This window comes from Hemiscyllium ocellatum, chromosome 40 (assembly GCF_020745735.1).
Source record: "Hemiscyllium ocellatum isolate sHemOce1 chromosome 40, sHemOce1.pat.X.cur, whole genome shotgun sequence".
Lineage (NCBI taxonomy): Eukaryota > Metazoa > Chordata > Chondrichthyes > Orectolobiformes > Hemiscylliidae > Hemiscyllium > Hemiscyllium ocellatum.
In genome coordinates, this window is record NC_083440.1 from 31,840,233 (window position 1) to 31,861,452 (window position 21,220).

A 21,220-nucleotide genomic window follows, 5' to 3' on the forward strand; every position below is an offset into this window, starting at 1 on the left:
GCTGGGACAGGAGTCGGATGTGGGAAAATATATGATTACTGATTGGCCTTGAAGAAAGAATGAAGCAAACTCAAGGTTACTGCATATTCATTCGAGATTTATTAACCATTTCAGAAAGCATTTTTATCCAAAAAGTTGATGTAAAAGCTAACAGAAGTGAATATAATGGCTGGTCGCCACATTGAGACGAGAACACATGCGCTGTGAGGTGGGAATTTTCTGTACATCAGTAACAGTCACAAGAAAGGGAATACAAAGGCTCATCAGAAAGGGTAGGCAACCATTCTGAGTAAGGAATAAATAAAAACAAAACAAATGGGCTTCAAACAACAGGGAAACTACAAATTCTTCCAACCACAACCATCTCAAAGATATCAAAGTAAAAACGAAAATCCATCAATAATTGTCAGTTACACACTGATAAACTGAAGTGATCTCACTGTTAGAGTCAGCAACAGGACAGATTGCAGATTGGGAATTCAGAGACCTTGATAAGCAGATCAGGAAAATCAAAGGGATCCACAATTCATTCACTTAACCTGGAAAAGAGAGATAAAGCAATGACGCAGATATTTATGATCAGGGACTTTCAGATTTAATGTTTATACAATGGTACACTTAGAGATTTCACAAAACATATTGGGCTGCTTGGCGTGAGAAAGATGTGATTATTCTCACCTTCACCAGAGTGACGGCAGCGCTGTAGAAAATACTCAGGAAGAACAAGGTGATGAACGTGGAAGCAGTTGTCCAGATGTTGCTGTTATCATCCTCATAGTCTTCAATCCAAGTGCGATCTATTGAATCTATGAATATAAAGCCGAGAGAACGCATTTAGATCATTTATTGATCCAGATCGATCTATGTGCATCCAAGTCATGTAATTAGAGACCATTACATCTTCATAAAGCAGTCAGGTATTTCTCAAGTGTGACTCTTATCTCTATCCATCAGTGCATTATTGACTCTCAGCAAGAAATTACAAATACTAACTGCACATGTTCTTTCTTCATTGTCCATGTCAGAACGTTTTAAATTATTTTTCTTTTAATCTATCAATTAAGGATATTATTATTTGAGGAATGCTTATTACAAATGATTATTTTAATTATATCATTATATTTTAAATATAGGCTGTGACAGCACTTTAGTTGAAAATTGTGGTCATCACTGAATAAAAGTTGAAATGTGATTCTCACCTTTATGTATTGGTGACCAATTGCTTGGCAAATCGTGAATATAAGTGACATCACAGTCAGGGCATTGCTTCATATTTTTGTTTGTAGGATCTGTATATTTATGAGTAAGTTTTTGTACATGTGTCCCTTAATGTATTTGACCTACTGCTTGGTGTGTTTGGTTTCCCTTTAATGTTTGTGTATGTGGTTATGAGAGTCTCTTCCTTCCCTCTTGCCCATGTTGGAGTCTGTGCATGAATAAACATATTCCTGTTCCTTTACTGCTGGTGTGCTCATGTGTTCGTGCACCGAAATTTTGGTCTTTTCACATTGTGTCAGCATCATCATGCTAATATGCCGTTTTGTTGCTGCCTATGCTTATCTTGTAATGTCTTTGTGAGTGCTCACTTTCATTAGTGCTATCTAAAATGTGTGCTTCTGTGTCTGTTTCAGGTCCTACCTAAACTAGGTTATTTTCATGTTTATGCTTAATAAATGTTAGCATGCAATGTTATGTTTTGATGGATGTTTATATTTATATGATGATGTTTGCTTGTGTGGCAATCTTTCCCAAACCATCTCCTGAGAAGCTTGTTTGTGTTACTGTGTGTGAATGCTTGCTGATGCTTGTGCCCATTATCCTTACTTAATAAACGCCCCTCTATTTGTTGATCTATGCACTTGTGTGTCTGCATGCGAGACTCTGAATTTGTGTGTACGTGTGACATTGTATACATGCTGATCAATGTGGTTTGAAAATAACTAATTAAGCTGCCTCTGTCATCGTATGTTTGTGATTCTGAAAATGGGAAAATAATGATATTAATATTTATTTCTGTGCACTTACGTGCCTGTATGAGTTGACATGTGGGAGGACATTTTTCGGAATTTGTATCTGTGTGTTCATGCGTGCATGTCTGTACGCATTGTGCTGTATGAATGTATATGTATTCATGCCCATTTGTGTGTTACCGTGTGTCTATATTTCTCATGGTTATGTGTGAGTACCCCTGTTCATTTGTGCAAACAATTTTCTTTCAGTGTATGTGAGTTTTTGTGTGAGCTTAGGTGAGTGTTCAAGTACCACTTGCATGTGTGGCTCTGTGCGAGTATGCGTGTGTGACATCTCATCTATATGCACATTTGAGTGTGCACATAAATATGTGTCGTTACGTGAGAGCCCATATATGTGTCATTACAGGTGTATTTGTGATCATCTTTCTGTATCTGTTCTTATACCAGACTGCAATTTTTATTATTCTAATTTATTGTTCTAATTTCAATGGATTGCCCATAATTAGATTTGACCTTGATGTTGTAGGAAACATTTCCCATAAGCGTTTTATGAGCAACTCTTCTGTTGCAGTGATACAATTTCTGTCTCTGAGAGAAAAGGCATGAGTTCAAATCCCCACTGCCCCAGAGATAACATTTCTGAATATGTTGATTAGAAAATATCTACTTGTGTTCTGTATGTGAAACAAAATGATATCAGGTATTCGAATACCAGAATTGATCCCATGTGCTCCAGAAAACAGAGACAAAACTATCGAATTCAAACCGGGACGATGCAAACACCAGTTTTGGATTATGGGAATCAATGCTAATCATTTGTTAACAGAGCCAAGCGTGTCCAACGTATTTCAAAGGTATTATTTTGCATGGAAATGTTCAATCTTTGGACAGTAAGCAAGAAGCTGACTGTTCCTGTTACATTACAGAGGACATCTACCATGAAAACTCTGCACAGGGAGCAAGAGGACAGACCTTTCATCGTTCCCCTCCCCTCTGCTGCATGACAACTTATCTGTCGATTCTCTTTGGTGTGAAAGTGAAGATACATTCTGTCAACTCATGCGCTGTCGCAAGATCCCTGGCAGTTCCCCAGAAACAAAGGTTACATTCAAACTGTTCTGCACTCTTTACGATTGGTATGTTCCAATCAACTTTAATTTTAAAGTGTCTTAAATTTACATTTCCAATTGGCGCAATGTGGCAGTTGAAAACTGACATGAATTTAGTAAGAATGTCCAATTGGGGGAATCAAGAACACCAAGTTCAAAACTCGTGCTCTATCCTTGACATAAAATGGACATTGTCAGATTTTGTCACAGAGGGAATTAAGATGGATAAGGGACTTGGCGAAATCCTGCAATGAGTGAGCTTTACTCTCTCTCTGACCCAGGGTGTATCTGAGCAGAGAACATTAACTGCACAAGACACTTGTCCTAGACCTGTTAGTAATCCACTTTAACTACACCGATGCAGTGTAAGTCAGAGTGAAAAACAACTAATTCAGTATTTACCTCACAACTGGAGGGGAAAAAAAACTTTATTACTTCTGTTGAATTATTAAATGCAACTTTGAGATTTTTATTGACATGAATTAACAGTGTCCATCAGTGCAAGTGAAATGTTTACGAAACTCGGTTTACCGCTGGATTTATCGACTGTTCTGTTGATGATCTTCAATGGAATCGCTTCATGTCCCACCACACAGGAGTAAGAAGCACCGCTAGCCCACTCCTCCGCTGTAATGGATAACAGGCTGTAGATGAAGAATGAGTTGTTGTCACTCTCCGCCATCACCTCGGTGTTCTTGTAGTTACTGCTTGTCATTGTTTGTCCATTTGACGAAGATCTCTCGGGGGGAGAAACCTCTCACTAAACAGGTGAGGGAGAGAAACCTCTGAGCGGAGATTTCTTCTGTTGGTGACAGGAGGACCGACACTGATGGCTCCAGCGGATTAATCACTGCAGAATATTTGAGACAAATATAAATCAACCAAAAACATCCTGAACCAATATCACAATTACACTAAATATTAAAATATGCCATTTTAAATTTGGGATTTATTCACTTTCATTTTCTAAAAGAGCAGTATGGTACACATTCTGTTCAGTAAAAAAAGTAAAGTTTAATGTGAAAGTTGCCTCCATGTTTCCAACCCACAACAAGGGCATTCTGTCCAACTGTCATTGCTGATGGTGACATCACAACCCAGGTTTCTTCCCACCTTATCTGACTTAATCAGAATACAATATCCTTTGGTCCATCTTTTTCTTAATCAGCTACTTAGCTATCCTGCCTTCAGATGCATCATTAATGCTCCCAACGGTGTTTGTTCATTACCAGTCAAAGCCTGCCATTGATGTAACTGGATCTGGATTCCACATGGGATGCTTTGTGTTTTAATCTCACCGCTCACCTTTCTCCTTGTGGATGGAGTCTCTCAGCGGAGTCGGTAGATTCTGATGGTACACCACACATTCAAAAGTAACGCCACTCAGCCAGGCTTCAGTAGAAATGTCTAATTTGCTGATCACGCTGTCGGGATTCTGTCCAGGCTGGTCAGCAATCTCGGATTTCAGAGGCTTCTTTTCTTGTTTCCAGGTCACGTTGACTCCAGAAGGAAGATTGGACACAACGCAGGTTAACGTCACCGTCGCCTCCAGTAAGACTTGTTCTACTGGCGGTGGGAGGATTTTAACGGTGTTAGGGTGGCACTCGGTATCTTCTATGAAACAAAAATCAAAGTCAATGAAAAATGCCCCTTTATGATACAAACACCCAATCTTCAGATTACTTCTTCACAGGTGAAGACACCACCTTCAAAATGGCAACTCCAACTATTGCTGAAATGATGCTTACTATTGTTGATGTATTTTGATTTGTGAAAGCATTTGTGATTACCTATGACATACCCTGTGCAATTATTCCTAAAGAACACTGACTTTGTAACAAGTGAAATCTGTGAAAAAAGGTAAAATCATCGAAGACACCATTATGTAACCCATGGAATTACCATTCTTTCAGAGCTTGTCTCTCACTTAAGACCATCTATTGATACTTGTGACAAGAGTAATCTGAATAGAATGAGTTCAATTCCATGTTCATAACTCTTAGGTGCAAGTGCTGCTGGTCACGCTGACTGCCAAATCACATCCCAAATTTCGGACAAATTATAATAAATAATAATTATTCTCTTTGCAGTGATCTAAAGTGTTACAGGAGCGGGGAATATCCATGGAAATTCTGTTCATTATATTTAACGTGATCAAAAATACTTTGCTTTATTGGTGTGATGTCATTCTCTAATTTATGTCATTGTTCCTCGTGGGCTGAGTTTGGAGTAGATCTGAAAACAAGACACTGACCATTCTTACCAGAGTTTATTCTCCTGCCTCATCCACTACTTACAGAAAGCATCTTAAAGAAGCTCAGTGAGATCACGTTTATCCCAGTTCATCAAATGTGATACCCACTTGGTCTGTGGTCTGATCCCATAAATGAAGTTAAAGAGCTCAGTACCAGATAAAAATCCATGTACAATGTCCAAGGCCAACAGGTCATTCCTGAGCAGGGAATGAAGCATTGAACGCATTCGGATTTATTTTCAAGTAAGGGTCACTGCATATTTTAACCACGTCATTTTGAGACCACAACATCATAAGATAGAGGATCAGAATAAGGCTGTTTTGCCAATCCAGAGTTTAGATCAGAATGCTGCTGAAAAAGCAAAGCAGGTCAGGCAGCATCCGACGAGCAGGAAAATCGACGTTTTGGGCTAAAGTCATTCTACTGTCTTCTCCCCACACTAAACAAGAGCTGAACTATCTCTGGCTTGAATATACACAATGGCCTAGTCTCCACAGCCCTCTGCAGCAACAAGTTCCACAGATTCATCACTCTCTGGCTGAAGAAATTCCTCCCCATCTCAGTTCTAAATGGTGCCCTTTTGACCCTGAGACTGTGCCCTTGGGTCCTAGTCTCGCCTACCAGTCAAAACATCTATTCCACGTTCACTCGACCTCAGTCTCTCAGTATTTTCTATGTTTCAATTAGATATCTCTCCAATATCCCCCCTCCACCCTCAAACTTATCCTTGAAGCCACTACCAGGCAAGGATTCAGCCTCTCCCAGCAAGGTCAGGCAACAAACTATTTCACAAAGCTCACTGTCTATATATCTATCTTCAACAGAAAGGAAACATGCTTTTCTGACTTGCCAAAATGTTGAATTATGAGCAATGCTAATGTAACACTCAAACTGAAATGAGATACGTGACATGTTGGGAAATGAGAAGCTGTACCTTGCTGTTTACTACGCCTGATAAATTAGTGTGTTTGATTCACATCAGAGTTCAGAGTGATTTGTAGCTCTCTCAGTATGTGTCTCTTACCCTGGAGTGCAGTGATGTTTATACTTTGAATGTTGTCTTCATGAGTGACCTGGCAGGTATAGACTGCGCTGTTGTACCATTCACCATAAGGGACCATCAGCCGACTCGTCACCGTGAAGTTCCCGTTCGCCTCACACACGGGAGATGTGAAGAAGCCAGAATCCAAGAGTCGGCCATTTTTCAACCAACTCACGGAGATTGACTTCGGATGGAAATCGATGATTGAACAGACAATGGTTGCAAACTTGCTGCTTGCGATTTCTTCACTGGAGCTCACAGTTAGGAGAAGTGTTGGTGTGAGAGGACCTGTACCTTTAGGAAACACATCGCATAAATTATCTGATGAATTTCATAACAAATACAATCAGTTCTCATATATCAAGGTTTCTTGTGGTTAATGGATACAAGAATCATAATTGTGCAGAGTGCTGGAGAAGCAGGGATCCACACAGAAAGATCAGCAGGACAATGTGAAAGGCTAAAATTATAGGACACAGCAAGGGAGTCAAGGAGGCATAGAAACAATAGGCTGGTAACATCAGAAGGGAGATAGCAACGTTGGATGGTATTCGTTTTAATGACAGAGTCTAATGAACAAGGCAGATGAAATATCGCCATAAATGAGGAAATGTTGTGGTTGCTATCACGGAGACATATTGAGAGCCGGGCAAGAGTGGCTATTCAATATTCCAGGATTTAGTGCCTTCTGGCGAGACAGGGAAAGATGGAAAAGGATGGGGGCGGGGGTTTACGGCACAGAATGTTGCTTCTGTCACAATTCTGACAAGAGCATTTTAGGCTGTAAAGAGAAATGAAATCATGGATACCTCCTCGAACAAAGGCAAATGGACAGTACTTCAAAACCAAAATACAGCAAACATAACTACTGGGAGAGCACGATAGACCACGAAAGACCAAGTGCAAATATATGGGTAAATTTCAGAGAAATGTTAATTAAATAGGGGAATGAGAAAAGAGGTTTTTAACTTCCTCAGCATAGGCTTGGATATTCATTGTGTCAAAAGTTTAGAGGGAGCACAATTCTGAAAATGCCCCCAGGAGAATATTTTAACAAAGTATGTGTTAATACAGAGAATTTTAATCCAGACCTTGCAAGAAAGGGGTGAACCTGAACTTAACTTTTGGAAATGAAGTCGACCCAGTGGGTAAAACATCAATGGTGGTGCACTTTGCAGACAGTGATCGTAAATCAGTTGGATTTCAGATTGTACTGCAAAGGAATAGAAATTGGCCCAAAGTTCTGAAAAGGGGAAGGACAATTTTAGTAAGATCAGGTAATGACTTAACCAGAGTGGACTGGAAGCTGACACTTATTGGTAAATCTGAGTCAGAGCAGTGTGACACATTTAAGAAAGAGATAGGAAAATCACAGGGAGGACATTTTCCAGGAAGCCACTGAATGGGACCAAGAATGCAGCGGGCTCTGGACACCAAAGGGCATGGAGGGTGAGATAAAGAGAAACAAGGGAGGCTTCCAGTCTATCCTGAAATCTCAAAACAATGGAAATTAGTATGGAGTACAGAACGTGCAAAGGGGAGTTTGAAAGACAAAGGAATTAGAAGAGCAAAAGGGACCATGAGAAAATAATAGCAGTCAAAATAAAGGAAAATATTTTTCAAAGTTACAGGCTCATTCATAGTAAAAGAATTATTCGGGAAACAGTAATGCCCATTAAGTGTTATTATTGGAGTGGAGTCGGAGGATTAGGTTGTGTCAGTGTTCACTAGTAAGACGGATAATGTGGGAACAGAAATCATGGAGGGGTGTTGTGATGTACTTTCAGAAATTAGGACACATGATGTGATGTTCTGTGTTGTCTTGCTAAATGAAAAGTGGTTATATTTCCAGGGCAGATGAAAAGTATACCAAGCAGTTTAGCGATGCAAAGGATGAAATAGTTGGGTCGCTGACAATAATTTAGAATTACTGTCTGGCCACAGCAGTTGGGCCAAGTGAGTGTAGATCAGCCAACATTGCACTGTTGCGCAGGACAAAGGAAGGGATAAATAATGAAAACACAGATCTGTCAAGCTAGTCTCAGTGGTAGGGAAACTATTGAAAAGTGAAATTAGTCTTCATTTGGAAGATAAATCAACAATTTTCAGCACGGTTTTATTGAGAGAAAGTCATGTGTAACAATTTGATAGTAGTTTTCAGAGAGAAAACTCGATGTCCAGATGACATCGCGGCACGGGGCAGCACGGTGGCTCAGTGATTAGCACTGCTGCCTTACAGCACCAGGGTCCCAGGTTCAATTCCAGCCTCGGGTAACTGTCTGTGTGGAGTTTGCACATTCTCCCCGTGACTTGCATGGGTTTCCTCTGGGTGCTTTGGTTTCCTCCCACAGTCCAAAGATGTGCAGGCCAGGTGAATTGGCCGTGTTAAATTGTCCATAGTGTTAGGTGTGTTAGTCAGTGGGGAGTGGGTCTGGGTGGGTTACTCTTCGGAGGATCGGTGTGGACTTGTTGGGCTGAAGGGCCTGTTTCCACACTGTAGGGAATCTAAAAAAAATGATAGCAATAATCAGAGCCAATGGGATCCGAGTTAATTTGACAGATTGGATCTAGAACTGGCTGAGTGATGGGAGCAGGGGATAGTAGTCATCGGGTGTCTGCGTGACTGGAAATCTATGTCTCCTGGTGTTCTGTAGGGATTGGTGTTGATTTCCTTGCTATTTCTCTTACATACCAATGATTGAGACTCAAATTTAGGAGGATTAACCAGTGAATTCACAGATGAAATGAAAACTGTAATGTTGGTAAGTAATGAGCATTATGGCTTTAGATTGCAAGAGGATATAAAAGGGTTGGTTGTATGTGAAGAGACGTTGCAATTGGAAATTATTCTAGATAAATGTAAGTTGATGTAATTCGGCAGAAGAATCTGTGAGGTATGACATTTTGAATGGTGGAACCCTAGAAAGGCCTGAGGATCTTTGGTGCATGTACCCACCGATCCTCTATAGGATTGTGTCGTCTGGATAAAGAAACTAAGAAGGTGGGAGGATATTTGTTTTTATTAGCCTCGACATTAACAATGAAGAATAGGGGGATGATACTGGAACTTAATAGAACACTGGTTAGGCCATACTGAAGCGTTGTGTGCACGTTATCGAAGAAATGTGATTACACTGAAGGCAGTATTGATTAGATTTGCCAGGATGTTGCCTGGGTTGGAGGGCTTTAGTTATGAAACTAGATGAGATAGACAGGGGTTTTCCTTGGAGCAGAGGAGAATTAGGGAGAAGATTATCATGATGTCCAGAATTATTTTAGGCATAGACTGGGTAAACTGGATGAAACCTTTCCCCTTGATGGAGAGATCAATGCCTCAGGGGCACAGGGTGAAGGTAAGGCCAGGAGGTTCCAAGTGGATCTCAGGGGAAAACAAAATCAAACAGAGGGTGGTGTTAGCCTGGAGCTCAGCACCTATAAGTCATGTAGAAACTGAGCCCCTCATAATAAGTATGAAGTATTGAGATGCATCCTTGCAAGGGCAAGTCACTCAAGGCAATGGATCATGTGCTGGCACATGAGACTGGAATAGTTAGGTGGCTGTTATTGATAGGCGTAAACTGGATGGATCAAAGGGCCTTTTTCCTGTGCTGTATAAGGTGATTCTGTGAAAATGGTTATAAATAATGCCTTATTCATATTAATCCCAGATGCACTGTTTATCTCAGTTCCCACAATACGTACCTAGACATGGCATTTCTTTGCTCTTGTGTGACCCACTGTGCTCAACCTCACAGTAGATTTTGCTGGGGCAATCTACCGCTGACCCGGGCAGGGTTAACTGGCTGCTCAGGGTGTAGGTTCCCTTCTTGTTTCTCACTGATGGGTAAGTCTTCAATCCATCCGTGATTAGCTCCCCGCCTTTCTTCCAGGTTACCTTAGTGACGTCAGGGGAATAGTCCATCACCAAACAACCAAAGATTGTCGAATCGGTGTTGTGCTCCTCACAGGAGGAGACCAGGCCATAAAGCGTGGGGGGAGATGGTGTCTCTACAATAGAATGACCAATTGATCATGTTAGTTTCTGTTAATTTGACCTTATCAGTTACTCAAATGTATCCTCAGCTGTAACCGTTTGCCAGTATGCTCCCGCTGAAGTCTACAGCATAACTGGAGTTTATTTTTGTTTCCTACCAGTTGCTGATCATGATCAGTGTGGGCGGCACGGTGGCACAGTGGTTAGCACTGCTGCCTCACAGCGTCAGAGACACGGGTTCAATTCCCACCTCAGGTGACTGACTGTGTGGAGTTTGCACGTCCTACCGGTGTCTGCGTGGGTTTCCTCCGGGTGCTCCGGTTTCCTCCCACAGTCACAAAGATGTGCGGGTTAGGTGAATTGGCCATGCTAAATTGCCCGTAGTGTTCGGTAAGGGGTAAATGTAGGGGTACGGATGGGTTGCGCTTCGGCGGGTCGGTGTGGACTTGTTGGGCCGAAGGGCCTGTTTCCACACTGTAAGTAATCTAATCTAATCTAATCATTGGTTCCCTCTTTAGAAACATGCCCTCGACCTTGACCATTGCCATATCATTTAGGAAGAAGAACATCCTGATCCCACCAAGGAAATGCAGATTCATCGAAATTCTACAGTGTGTGCAAACAGGCCATTTGGCCCAACAAGTCCAAACCCACCTTCTGAAAAGAAACACATCCAGACCCATTCCCCTACCCTATTATGCTACAGTTAACCCTGACTAATGCACCTAACCTCCCAAACACTGAACACAACATTTGCAATTCCCCCAGCTTGTACAGATTTGGACTGTGGGAGAAAATGCACACAGATATGGGGAGAAAGTGCCAACTCCACAAAGACAGTCACCCGAGGCTGGAATGGAACCCGAGTCCCTAGCACTGTGAGGCAGCAGCGCTAACCACAGAACCAGCGTGCCGCTCCACTAGCTACCGTGCTGCTGGAAATACCCAACAGCTGGCAGTAACCCCGGAGAGAAATCAGAGTGAATCATAGAACATAGAACAGTACAGCACAGTACAGGCCCTTCGGCCCTCGATGTTGCGCTGCCCTGACATACTCATATGAAGCCCATCCCACCTACACTATTCCATGTACATCCATATGCCTGTCCAATGACAACTTAAATGTACTTAAACTTGGCGAATCTACGACCATTGCAGGCAAAGCATTCCATACCCTTACTACTAAATGAGTAAGGAAACTACCTCTGCCATCTGTCTTATACCTATCTCCCCTCACTTTAAAGTTGTGTCCCCTCGTGTTTGCCGTCCCCATACTTGGAAATCAGGTCCAGTGAGCCTTGCTCACTTATCACTGCAAGGCAGAATGTTCTCTCTGGGAGGAAGGTCACTGCAGCAGCAGCAGCAGCAGCAGCACAGGCAGGAGCTGAGCACTGGGACGGGGAGGACGGCTGTCACGGCTGAACTCAGGCCAATTGTCTGGAAGTTGAAACATCTCATTTACAATGATCTGAATTCTGGAGGCCTCTGAAAAATGGAGGACCATTAAGGTTCAGAGACTTTGGAGTGTTACAGCTGAGTATTTACGTAAATATGATTTGAGAAATGAACAAATAATCTTTAACTTTAATAACTATCAGTCTGATACGCAGTTCACCACCAAACCTCATCTCTCAGACTAACCACTGCACTTACTCTGCCTAGACCTAAATTTCCACTCACATTGACAAACCCTACCCTGCTATACACCCATTCATGCCCAGAACACACAACTCCTATCACACAAAACACATCCAAGGCAATCCATATTGGTAGTGTAGATGAGCAGAGAGATCTCGGTGCCCATGTACATAGATCCCTAAAAGTTGCCAGCCAGTTTGATAGAGTTGTTAAGAAGGCATACTTTGTGCTGGCTTTCATCGATAGAGGGACTGAGTTTCAGAACCACGAGGTTAGGTTGCAGCTATACAAAACTCTGGTGTGGCTGCACTTGGAGTATTGTGTACTGTTCTGGTCACCACATTATAGAGAGAATGTGGAAGCTTTGGAAGAGTTCAAAGGAGGTTTACCAGGATGTTGTTTGGTATGGCGGGAAGGTTTAATGAGGAAAGGATGAGGGTCTTGAGGCTGTTTTTGTTTGAGAGAAGAAGGTTGAGAGGTGACTTAATTGAGACATAAAAGATAAACAGAGGGTGGACAGTGAAAGTCTTTTTCCTTGAATAGTGATGGCTAGCAGGAGAGGACATAGATGACAGATGTCAGAGGTTGTTTCTTTACTCAGAGAGTAGTAGGGCCATGGAACGCACTGCCCGCAACAATAGTACACTCGCCAACTTTAAGGGCATTTAAAAGGTCATTGGATAAACATATGGATGTAAATGGAATAGTGTAGGATAGATAGGCTTCAGATTGGTTCCACAGGTCAGCGCAACATCGAGGGCTGAAGGGCCTGTACTGCACTGTAATGTTCTATATTCTATATTCCAGATGGACATATGATTTCAATTCCTTTCAGTCATTTACACTCCTGCCACCCTGCACCTGGCCCATGGCGAATCTGGCCCTGACTGGACCTGGCACCATCATTTTCACAACCTCTGACAAAAGCCCACTACCCAAGACATGACCTCAGCCCTTGATCACTGACCTCTCATCTTAGCCAAGACAACCTGTGCACATTGCATCCTAGCTCCTTTGGCATCTGTGCTTTACAACCTACCATTTTGCCAGACTCCGAGCTTTGCATTTTGACAACACGTCCACCTGTCACTTCATTCCAGTGACCTTCCACCCCCTAAACATCCTGGCACTCTGCCCACCTCCACACTAACCAGTCTGGCATCCTGCCCACCTCTCCATAAACCAGCCTGGCAAAGACAGACCTCCTGCATTTCAGCTCAAACTACCCCTCACCTACCAAGCACAATTCGACCAAATTATCCTGTGACCATTACCATTTACCTTGATGCCACCTTGCCAGACAGAGTGCACGCAAGCTTACCCAGCAGCCAGCCAACCAGCCTACCAGCCCAAAGTCTCCCACATGCCCAATCTAGCCCCTCACTTGCTCACCACCTTCCAACTTTGAGCCTACTCCACCATAAAGTCAGTGAGTCATAAAGTCGTACAGCACAGTAACAGTTCCTTTAGTCCAGCCCATCCATGCTGACCAGAGTTCCCAAATTAAACTCATTCCACTTGCCTGCCTTTGGCCCATATCCATCCAGACCTATCCAGTTCCTGTAGCTGTTCAAATGTCTTCTAAATGTGGGACCTATCTCTGCACTTACCGCTTCCTCTGGCAGTTCATTCCAATATTTTGCACAGTTACAACATGAAGCCCTAACTTCTGCACTCAGTGCTCTGACCAATGAAGGTACAGGTGCCAAACACCTTCAACATACTAGATACTTGAGACAACGCTTTCAAGAATCTATGAGTCTTGAATCTATGAATTTCTGTGGTGGAGAATTCCAAAAGAATTCATAATTGTTTTGTTGATCAGTAAAAAATCAGGTTCAATGTTATCGAGTGTTGGGAAGACTGGTGAGCAGCAAGATTAATGATGATCCCATGAATGGAATAGCCTTCTAGAGAGGCTGAGATGCCTTCTTCAGCTTCCATTTTGCTTGCTGACATGTCCCTTCGGCAGCATATTCCAAAATTGTGATCCTTGAGGATAAGGGCACACATGCATGTAAAGCTTTCCTCCAAACCAGACTTCAGCTTGACTCTCAACTATTTCCTGGCCCGTTTCCTCTTCCTCAATCACAGCCATGGGGCTCACTTCCTAACAGCGCTGTGAATGTGCTAATACCACACAAACTTCAGCAATTCAAATAGACTGATGACAACTGGTTTCTCAAGGCGATATCAAAAGTCTGACACTTACACACCTGTCTCGAGATTGAAACAAACACTGGAAGAATTGAAAATTTCTTGAGACACTTGTGTGTCTATGCAAGATGACATGGTTTCCTTTTTTAAAAATCACACAACACTAGGTTATAGTCCAACAGGTTTAATTGGAAGCAAACTACCTTTCGGAGCGACACTCCACTATCACCTGATAAAGGAGCGTCGCTCCGAAAGCTAGTGTGCTTCCAATTAAACCTGTTGAACTATAACCTGGCGTTGTGTGATTTTTAACTTTGTACACCCCAGTCCAGCACCGGCATCTCCAAATCATGGTTTCTTTTTGTGTGATTTGACTGTGTTTTCACTGAATGAACAGAGCTATTTCTTAATCATATAATAGGAATGAAGCTTCCCTCATTTTTAGCAACTGCTGAAAATGTGTTGCTGGAAAAGCGCAGCAGGTCAGGCAGCGTGCAAGGAGCAGGCAGCATCCAAGGAGCCCTTCCTGAAGAAGGGCTCATGCCAGAAACGTCGATTCTCCTGCTCCTTGGATGCTGCCTGACCTGCTGCGCTTTTCCAGCAACACATTTTCAGCTCTGATCTCCAGCATCTGCAGTCCTCACTTTCTCCTCATTTTTAGCAAGGCAATCACACATTATATTTCTTTATTCCAGGGAAGTACAGTGTTAAATTAATGAAATATGATGATTGGGATGTTTCACTTGGAAATTGTCAGAGATTTAAAGTTTACTTTCATGAGCAATTAATTCCAGCCTCATTGTGTCACAGTACTCACAGGAATGTCTTTCAGAAATGGTGTCTCCCTTTGTTATGGGCAGTCGAATCAGTAAATCTGGGATAGTTTTTGCTTGTTAAACAAAGGTGTTAAAGAGTTTGAGCCAAAGGGAGACCTGGGGATTGAGCTCACAGATGCACCATGATCTAAGTAAGTGGTGGAACAGCTCGAGGGGCTGAGTGCCCTCCTCTTGTTCCTACCTTCCTATCATTGTGTCATTCATTAAGCTAGCACTGGCCGTGAATACTTTTTATTAAAATATTTCAACAAATTAATTGTTTCACACATGCTTTAAAAAAAACTTCTGTTGATTATTTGGAACGGGATCATTGACATTCTCTATTTGCGTGATCAAATAACTTTCACCCAATTACAGCAACCACTGCACTCTGCAGTGTGTTGTTACTTCATAATAGTTTCTTGTGAAACTACAGCTCGAGATCAGGGCGCTCAAATTCAATAATATCTCTGAACATTCGCAATTTGTTCAAATGCATCTTTTTTCTGAAGAACGTGTTTAATCGAACAGAACGTTTTACAATGAAACAACAAACTTTAAATGCTAGAAAACCAAAATAAAGACAGAAACTTCTGAAGAAACTCAGCAGGTCTAGCAGCTCCTGTGGAGAGAAGGCAAGGTTAACCTTTCACATCCAAAGACCCCTTCTTCACCACATTGTTTTCATGTTTTTGGCAAAAGAGCTCACACCTGTTGAGATAAACAGTGATTACGTTGGCTTGACTCCTGTTGGAAACAGAATTCTTAGCAGAGGTACTGGATGGTCTGAGATAGCAATGGAAGACCAACTGAAAAGCTATCACCATCTGCTGCAAGTGTTGGGTTCAGCGGAACCCTCACCGTACCGAACAATCAAATTCAGCTACAGCACTGGTTTAATATAAAGTAAAACAGCCTAAGCATAATCTCATCAAATATACTTCGAAAATGATTCATTCTGGATTAGTTATAAATGATATCGTTAGAACAGCAAGTCAAAAGCTGGGATTTCTTTGAGCACTTACTCCATTAACCCCATCTAGTGATGCCCAAAAGCTTGTGAACAAATATTGATCTGGAAAAAGCTGCTAACCACCAAACTCCTGTTTAATATCTAAGAGACGCAAGTCAGGACAGCGATTGAATACATTTCACGAGCCTCTGTGAGTGGAATTCCAACAAACACCAAAACATCACAATCTGCTTTCTTGCACTGAAGTAACCTGATAAGAGGTCGTGTTACATACCTCTCTAACAGGTTGTAAGCGAACACAGGCCACCTGGCACAGAATCAGGGACCCTACTATAACTTCGCAACAGACCTGAACACAATGAACTCGACACTATCACGGAGAACACAGCCCACCTGTTTTGACAGTACATAAACCGTGTTAGTTATTAACACCTTCCCACAAACAGGGATTGTTGCAGAATGTTTGCACAATGAAAGTAACATTTCAACATTTATCCAAGAATACTTTGACAGCAGCTCCAAATTGTTCAAACTCTATGGGAACTACAGAGCAATAAAACTAGGAATTGCATTGCCATCAATTCTCTGTCACTAGATTCCAACCTCAAACTCCCTTCCTCTTTCCCCTGTGAATGTTGCTGCACCAGACGGCCTACTTAGTTTGAAAAAGATTAAAATGTTTTGAAGTGTAATATGACCGTTGCCAGTGACATTAAACGCTGATAATAGGTTTTCAAATAATACGATGCAAAAAAAATTCTGATTCTGCATTGTGCCACGAAACATGTCCTGCATAACTGAGGCACAAAGAAAATATGCAGCACATTTCCCTCTGCCTCGCTCAGTCAAATATCTCTTGTTGCCAACAACCAATTTCAAAACTCTTGCTATCTGCCTTTTGTTCCTGAAATGTTCGTTCTGATTGGAACAACTTAGTCAGGGCTCTCAATTCTGAGGCACCTAATCGAATATTGTATTTCTAGCAGATAAAAGTGGCTTTGAAGCGCGAGATGAAATTGAACTGTCTGAGATTCAGGTATCCGAACTGGACAATTTACAAATGGTCAGGACCGTTGACAAGTTAGTCAGAGATAGCACTGAAACAAACTGTACAACAGACTTAATCCTAGAGGATACATTGCTCAACTCCTCACGTCAAATATATTCACTGTAATTGAATACTCATCAGAAGAACTAACCAGTGGATTAATGTGAACGAGAATGTGTTCACAATGAACATAAATAACCACTGAGTTATTAAACTTAATAAGTCATTGAATTTAACAAAATTATTGAGGTGGGAAATATCGCCAATTAAAGCACAGATCTGGAGGAAATCGGTTATTCTCTAAATTATTTTTACATATTCTTAAAGTGTTCCTTGAACTGTGGAGATTTTGCATAGAACATAGAACAATACAGCACAGAACAATACAGCACTGCATAAAGTCAATACTGCATTCCAGTGTGGAAAGCATTTCTGTTGAAGGAATTAGGGCAAGGTTATTGTTAACTGCTTTTAATGAACTAAAATGTTTAAAAAGGTATGAATTGAAAACATGCTTCTGTCTGGAGTTGCCCACTTTAACGGATGTCTAAGTAAATTGACATAAGTGATTGGCATTGCTGTAAGGCAGCAATGCCAATCACTGAGCCACCATGCTGCCCTGCGAGTTCATGATTGGATTACTTTAATTAATTCGAAATTTCGCCTTGGTCACATAACTCACTATAGCAGTTGTTTCCAGAAGAATGACTCTTCAGTTGATATTTTGTTGTAGAATATAACTATTTATTTAAAATGCACAGATTGGGAACAGCTAGCAGGTTAAATAATTCAGTTCATGTTTTATTTTTATCCTGCAAATCCAGTTTAATCAGGGACATAACAACTAATTAATTCAAGTTATGTGTGAAACTGAGCAAAGCAGTGAAACTGATCTGTTCTTCATAGAATTGAGCAGAATTTCCAAATTGGTCTTTGCCAATGATCTTTTCCAGCCAGAAAAATATGTATGTAGTGTACAGCGGAATTGAAAGGTGTTTCTTGATCAATTATAGCACAGTCATGGCATTTTTGCTCAAGAGCAAGAACTATTAGAACATTAGACTTTTGAAATTCTATTTATATTTCTCTATGACTTGTAAAGTGTTTAAAGACAGACCTTGTGATTTAACTAGATAGTTGAGTTTCGAATTTGGATTGTAAAGCATGGATTAGATTAATCCTTAATTATTTATTTTAAGTAAAAATGGCGCCTGAAGGTATCTGTTTTCCCTTCATTTCTAAAACCTTTGCGATTTGCCTTTCACTTAATAATAGACTTTATGAAATTTTAACTCGCATGCTGATTGCATTGAATGAGCAAAGAGCAGTTCACTGTCACCAACTGTGTTAACATTGCAAAAACAATGTAAAAACCAGAAACGGTTTCCCAAATATTACACATTTAATGTTACCCAAGCACAGTCCCTCCTCAACAGATCAACGATCACCAGCTCACAACACGGTGTGTTTGCAGCAGAACGAGCTCTGCAAACAATTTCAACAGAACCAAGAACATGATGCAACCTCACACAAAAAAACAAATTGAAGTCTAACAAAGCTGCTCAGAATCAAGCAAAGTAATGATTAAATTGAATAGAAATAACAAGTCATAACAGCAACCCTGTTTGTGAGGGGATTTAGCACTTAAAACTGTAACGTTTCTGGCAATAGTTCAATTTATTTCCAACCTGCACACCCTTCCTGATCATGACAATCTTGTGCAGCGCACAGTAGAGTGGGGCTGAAGGCATATATTAATTAATCACTTCATGGTCAAAACAAAATTACTGAATGGACAAATATTACCACATTATAATTTTAAGTTAGTTTCAATTACGTAATCTGATCAATTCTGCAGTTTCAGATTTTAGTCCCAAATTTTATTTTGAATGAGGCTACTCAAAACAAAATTCAGTTAGTTTACAATTAGAACTGAGTTTTTTTAAAGTCAATGCATTAAAAACTCATATTTTTTCATTTCTCACACTTCCGGGTTTCTGCATTAAGTTGTTTTTCAGACCGTTACAAACGGATGTAATGTTTTCAATCAAGCAGAGAAAAATGTGTCATGTAAGTTTAACAAATGCAGAAATGATTCATGAAAACCAAAAGAACTTCACAAATATTGGTAATGAAAAGTAATCCAGAGAGTCAATCTCCTCACCAGAAAGAAAACACCAATTCAGAAAGCATGAAAACACAGATCAATTTCACAAAGTGAATAAGAATCCAATCAACACAATTCAACAGAATCAAGGAAAATAAAATCAGAATCCAATCAACTCAAAACAACAGATTTGAATGAAACATAATCAGAATCCAACCAATTCAATTCAACAGAATCAAATAACACAAATTTCAAAAGCCAATCAACTCAATTCAACAAATCCAAGTAAAAACAAAGTCAGAATCCAATCAACTCAATTCAACAGAATCAGGTAAAACAAACTCAGAATCTAATCAACAGAATGCAATATAGCACCGCAAGAAACTTTTATGACAGTTTCTAACCTGCTTGTCATCAACAAAATTAACAAAATAAATGAGATAATATAATCATGGTAAGAACATATATTCAAGAAATGAATAATGATATTTTAGCATATTTTAGTCATGTTTGGTAATATCTTGAACATCTTTGAATTCTTAGGGTTTGTTGTTGATAATAAAACTCACAGTCAGGGTGTCACTGACATTAAACATTATTTATAGCTGACTGATTAAGAGACATTAGGTGTTTCAAGTAACCCAGCCACATAGGATGCCCATCTGATCAAAAAAAAGAGCTACACCGAGCAACTGACTCCATCATCACCATTTTAACTATTTGCTGAGCCTTAACTGAAGTCTATAATCAGTCTGAACAAAAATCAATCCGAACCAAACCAAACTCAGCACAGAACCTGAGTTTCATTTAATTCAGAAATTAGTCACATGAATAGAAAGTTTTTAAAAAGTCACTAAGGAAGTTCAAAGTTCTTACCTGAAGTCACTGTCACCATGGTCCCTTGGCCCCAGTAATCAAGATAGTCACAGTGTTACGTTCTCTGGACTGGGTCGCACAATAACTAGCTCTGCATAAAACAATTCAAAAATCTACCATCATTTTAAATTTTCACAACCACAGGCAAAATAAAGTCACGATAAATCTTCATCACATAATTGCGCTAGTGAATTCTGATCATTCTTGATAAATTTTAATACTGTTTTATACTTCACAGAGTAACACATGAGCTGATTCTCAAAATCCCCAACTGGTGTATCACAATTAACCAACACTTTTACAAATTAAATAGTGATACTGGCATAAAACCCCACAGAACTAATACTGCACTGCAAGTTAAGACGGTTTGTAGAAGTAATCACTGACTAGTTTCAAACAATGGAGGTTGAATAGGTTTTTGTATTGATCATAATTGTAGTGTCACTCCAGCTGTAGTATATTGCACAGTAATAGATGGCGGTGTCTTCGATCTTCAGGTTAGTCATGTCCAACGCGAAAATGTTGTTTGAATTGTCTTTGGACGCAGTAAATCGATTCTTAATCGCTGGTGCATAGTAATTGCTGGATGGACTATCGTAGTTAACCAGCCACTCCAGACCCTGGCCGGGAACCTGGCGGACCCAGCCCATCCAGTAGCTGCCAAGATTGAACCCGCTGGTTTTACAGGTCAGTTTCAGGCTGCCTGCGGGATGGCCAGTCTTTGCCTCTGGCTGAGTCAAAACAATCTCCGACTGGACACCTTTACAAAAAAAACAAGAAATAAACCATGAGCATTAATGCAGATGAAATGATGCCTGAGTCTTTTACATTCCTGAGGTAGACTAACATTGAGACAGTAACAAAGACAGACTTAAACAAAAAAACACTCACATGATAAGAAAGTCAGTAATAAACTGAGAAACATTGTCGACACAATCATTCTGATAACTTCTGGGAAGCGGTTCTGTAAAGATCTTTCTAAACAAAGCCGATCCCGGAGTGTTGATTTACGGTCCAGTGCCTAGGATTTATATGGCCATCGGAAAGGGCAGGCGTACAGCTTCCGCCTGTTGGTTTCCTGCTGGAGGCTGAGACTGGATCCTGGTCTCAGCTTGCACAGCCCCAACACATGGGCTCATGTATTTACCAGGTTACGCTTAAACATGGACATATACACATCTTTGGATATTTATTTTGCTGAATAGCTTCTTTGGGAGTGTTTTTGTAAATGGT

General features: G+C 40.7%; 1 long non-coding RNA gene and 1 gene segment (V, D, J or C); both read right to left on the bottom strand.

Annotated features, from left to right (window-relative positions):
* Positions 1 to 472: 472 nt before the first annotated feature.
* On the bottom strand, positions 473 to 3,696 carry LOC132834563 (uncharacterized). The gene is made up of 3 exons (XR_009647207.1): positions 3,614 to 3,696; positions 679 to 806; positions 473 to 539 (listed from the first exon to the last, which is right to left on the bottom strand). It is a non-coding gene; the product is annotated as an uncharacterized LOC132834563 (long non-coding RNA).
* An 87-nt stretch (positions 3,697 to 3,783) lies between these two features.
* Positions 3,784 to 20,927, bottom strand: LOC132834555 (Ig heavy chain C region-like). The segment is given in 7 exon segments: positions 3,784 to 3,932; positions 4,388 to 4,696; positions 6,362 to 6,673; positions 10,082 to 10,387; positions 19,988 to 20,039; positions 20,449 to 20,747; positions 20,879 to 20,927. Coding segments are annotated over 7 exon segments (1,476 nt in total).
* Positions 20,928 to 21,220: the final 293 nt, after the last annotated feature.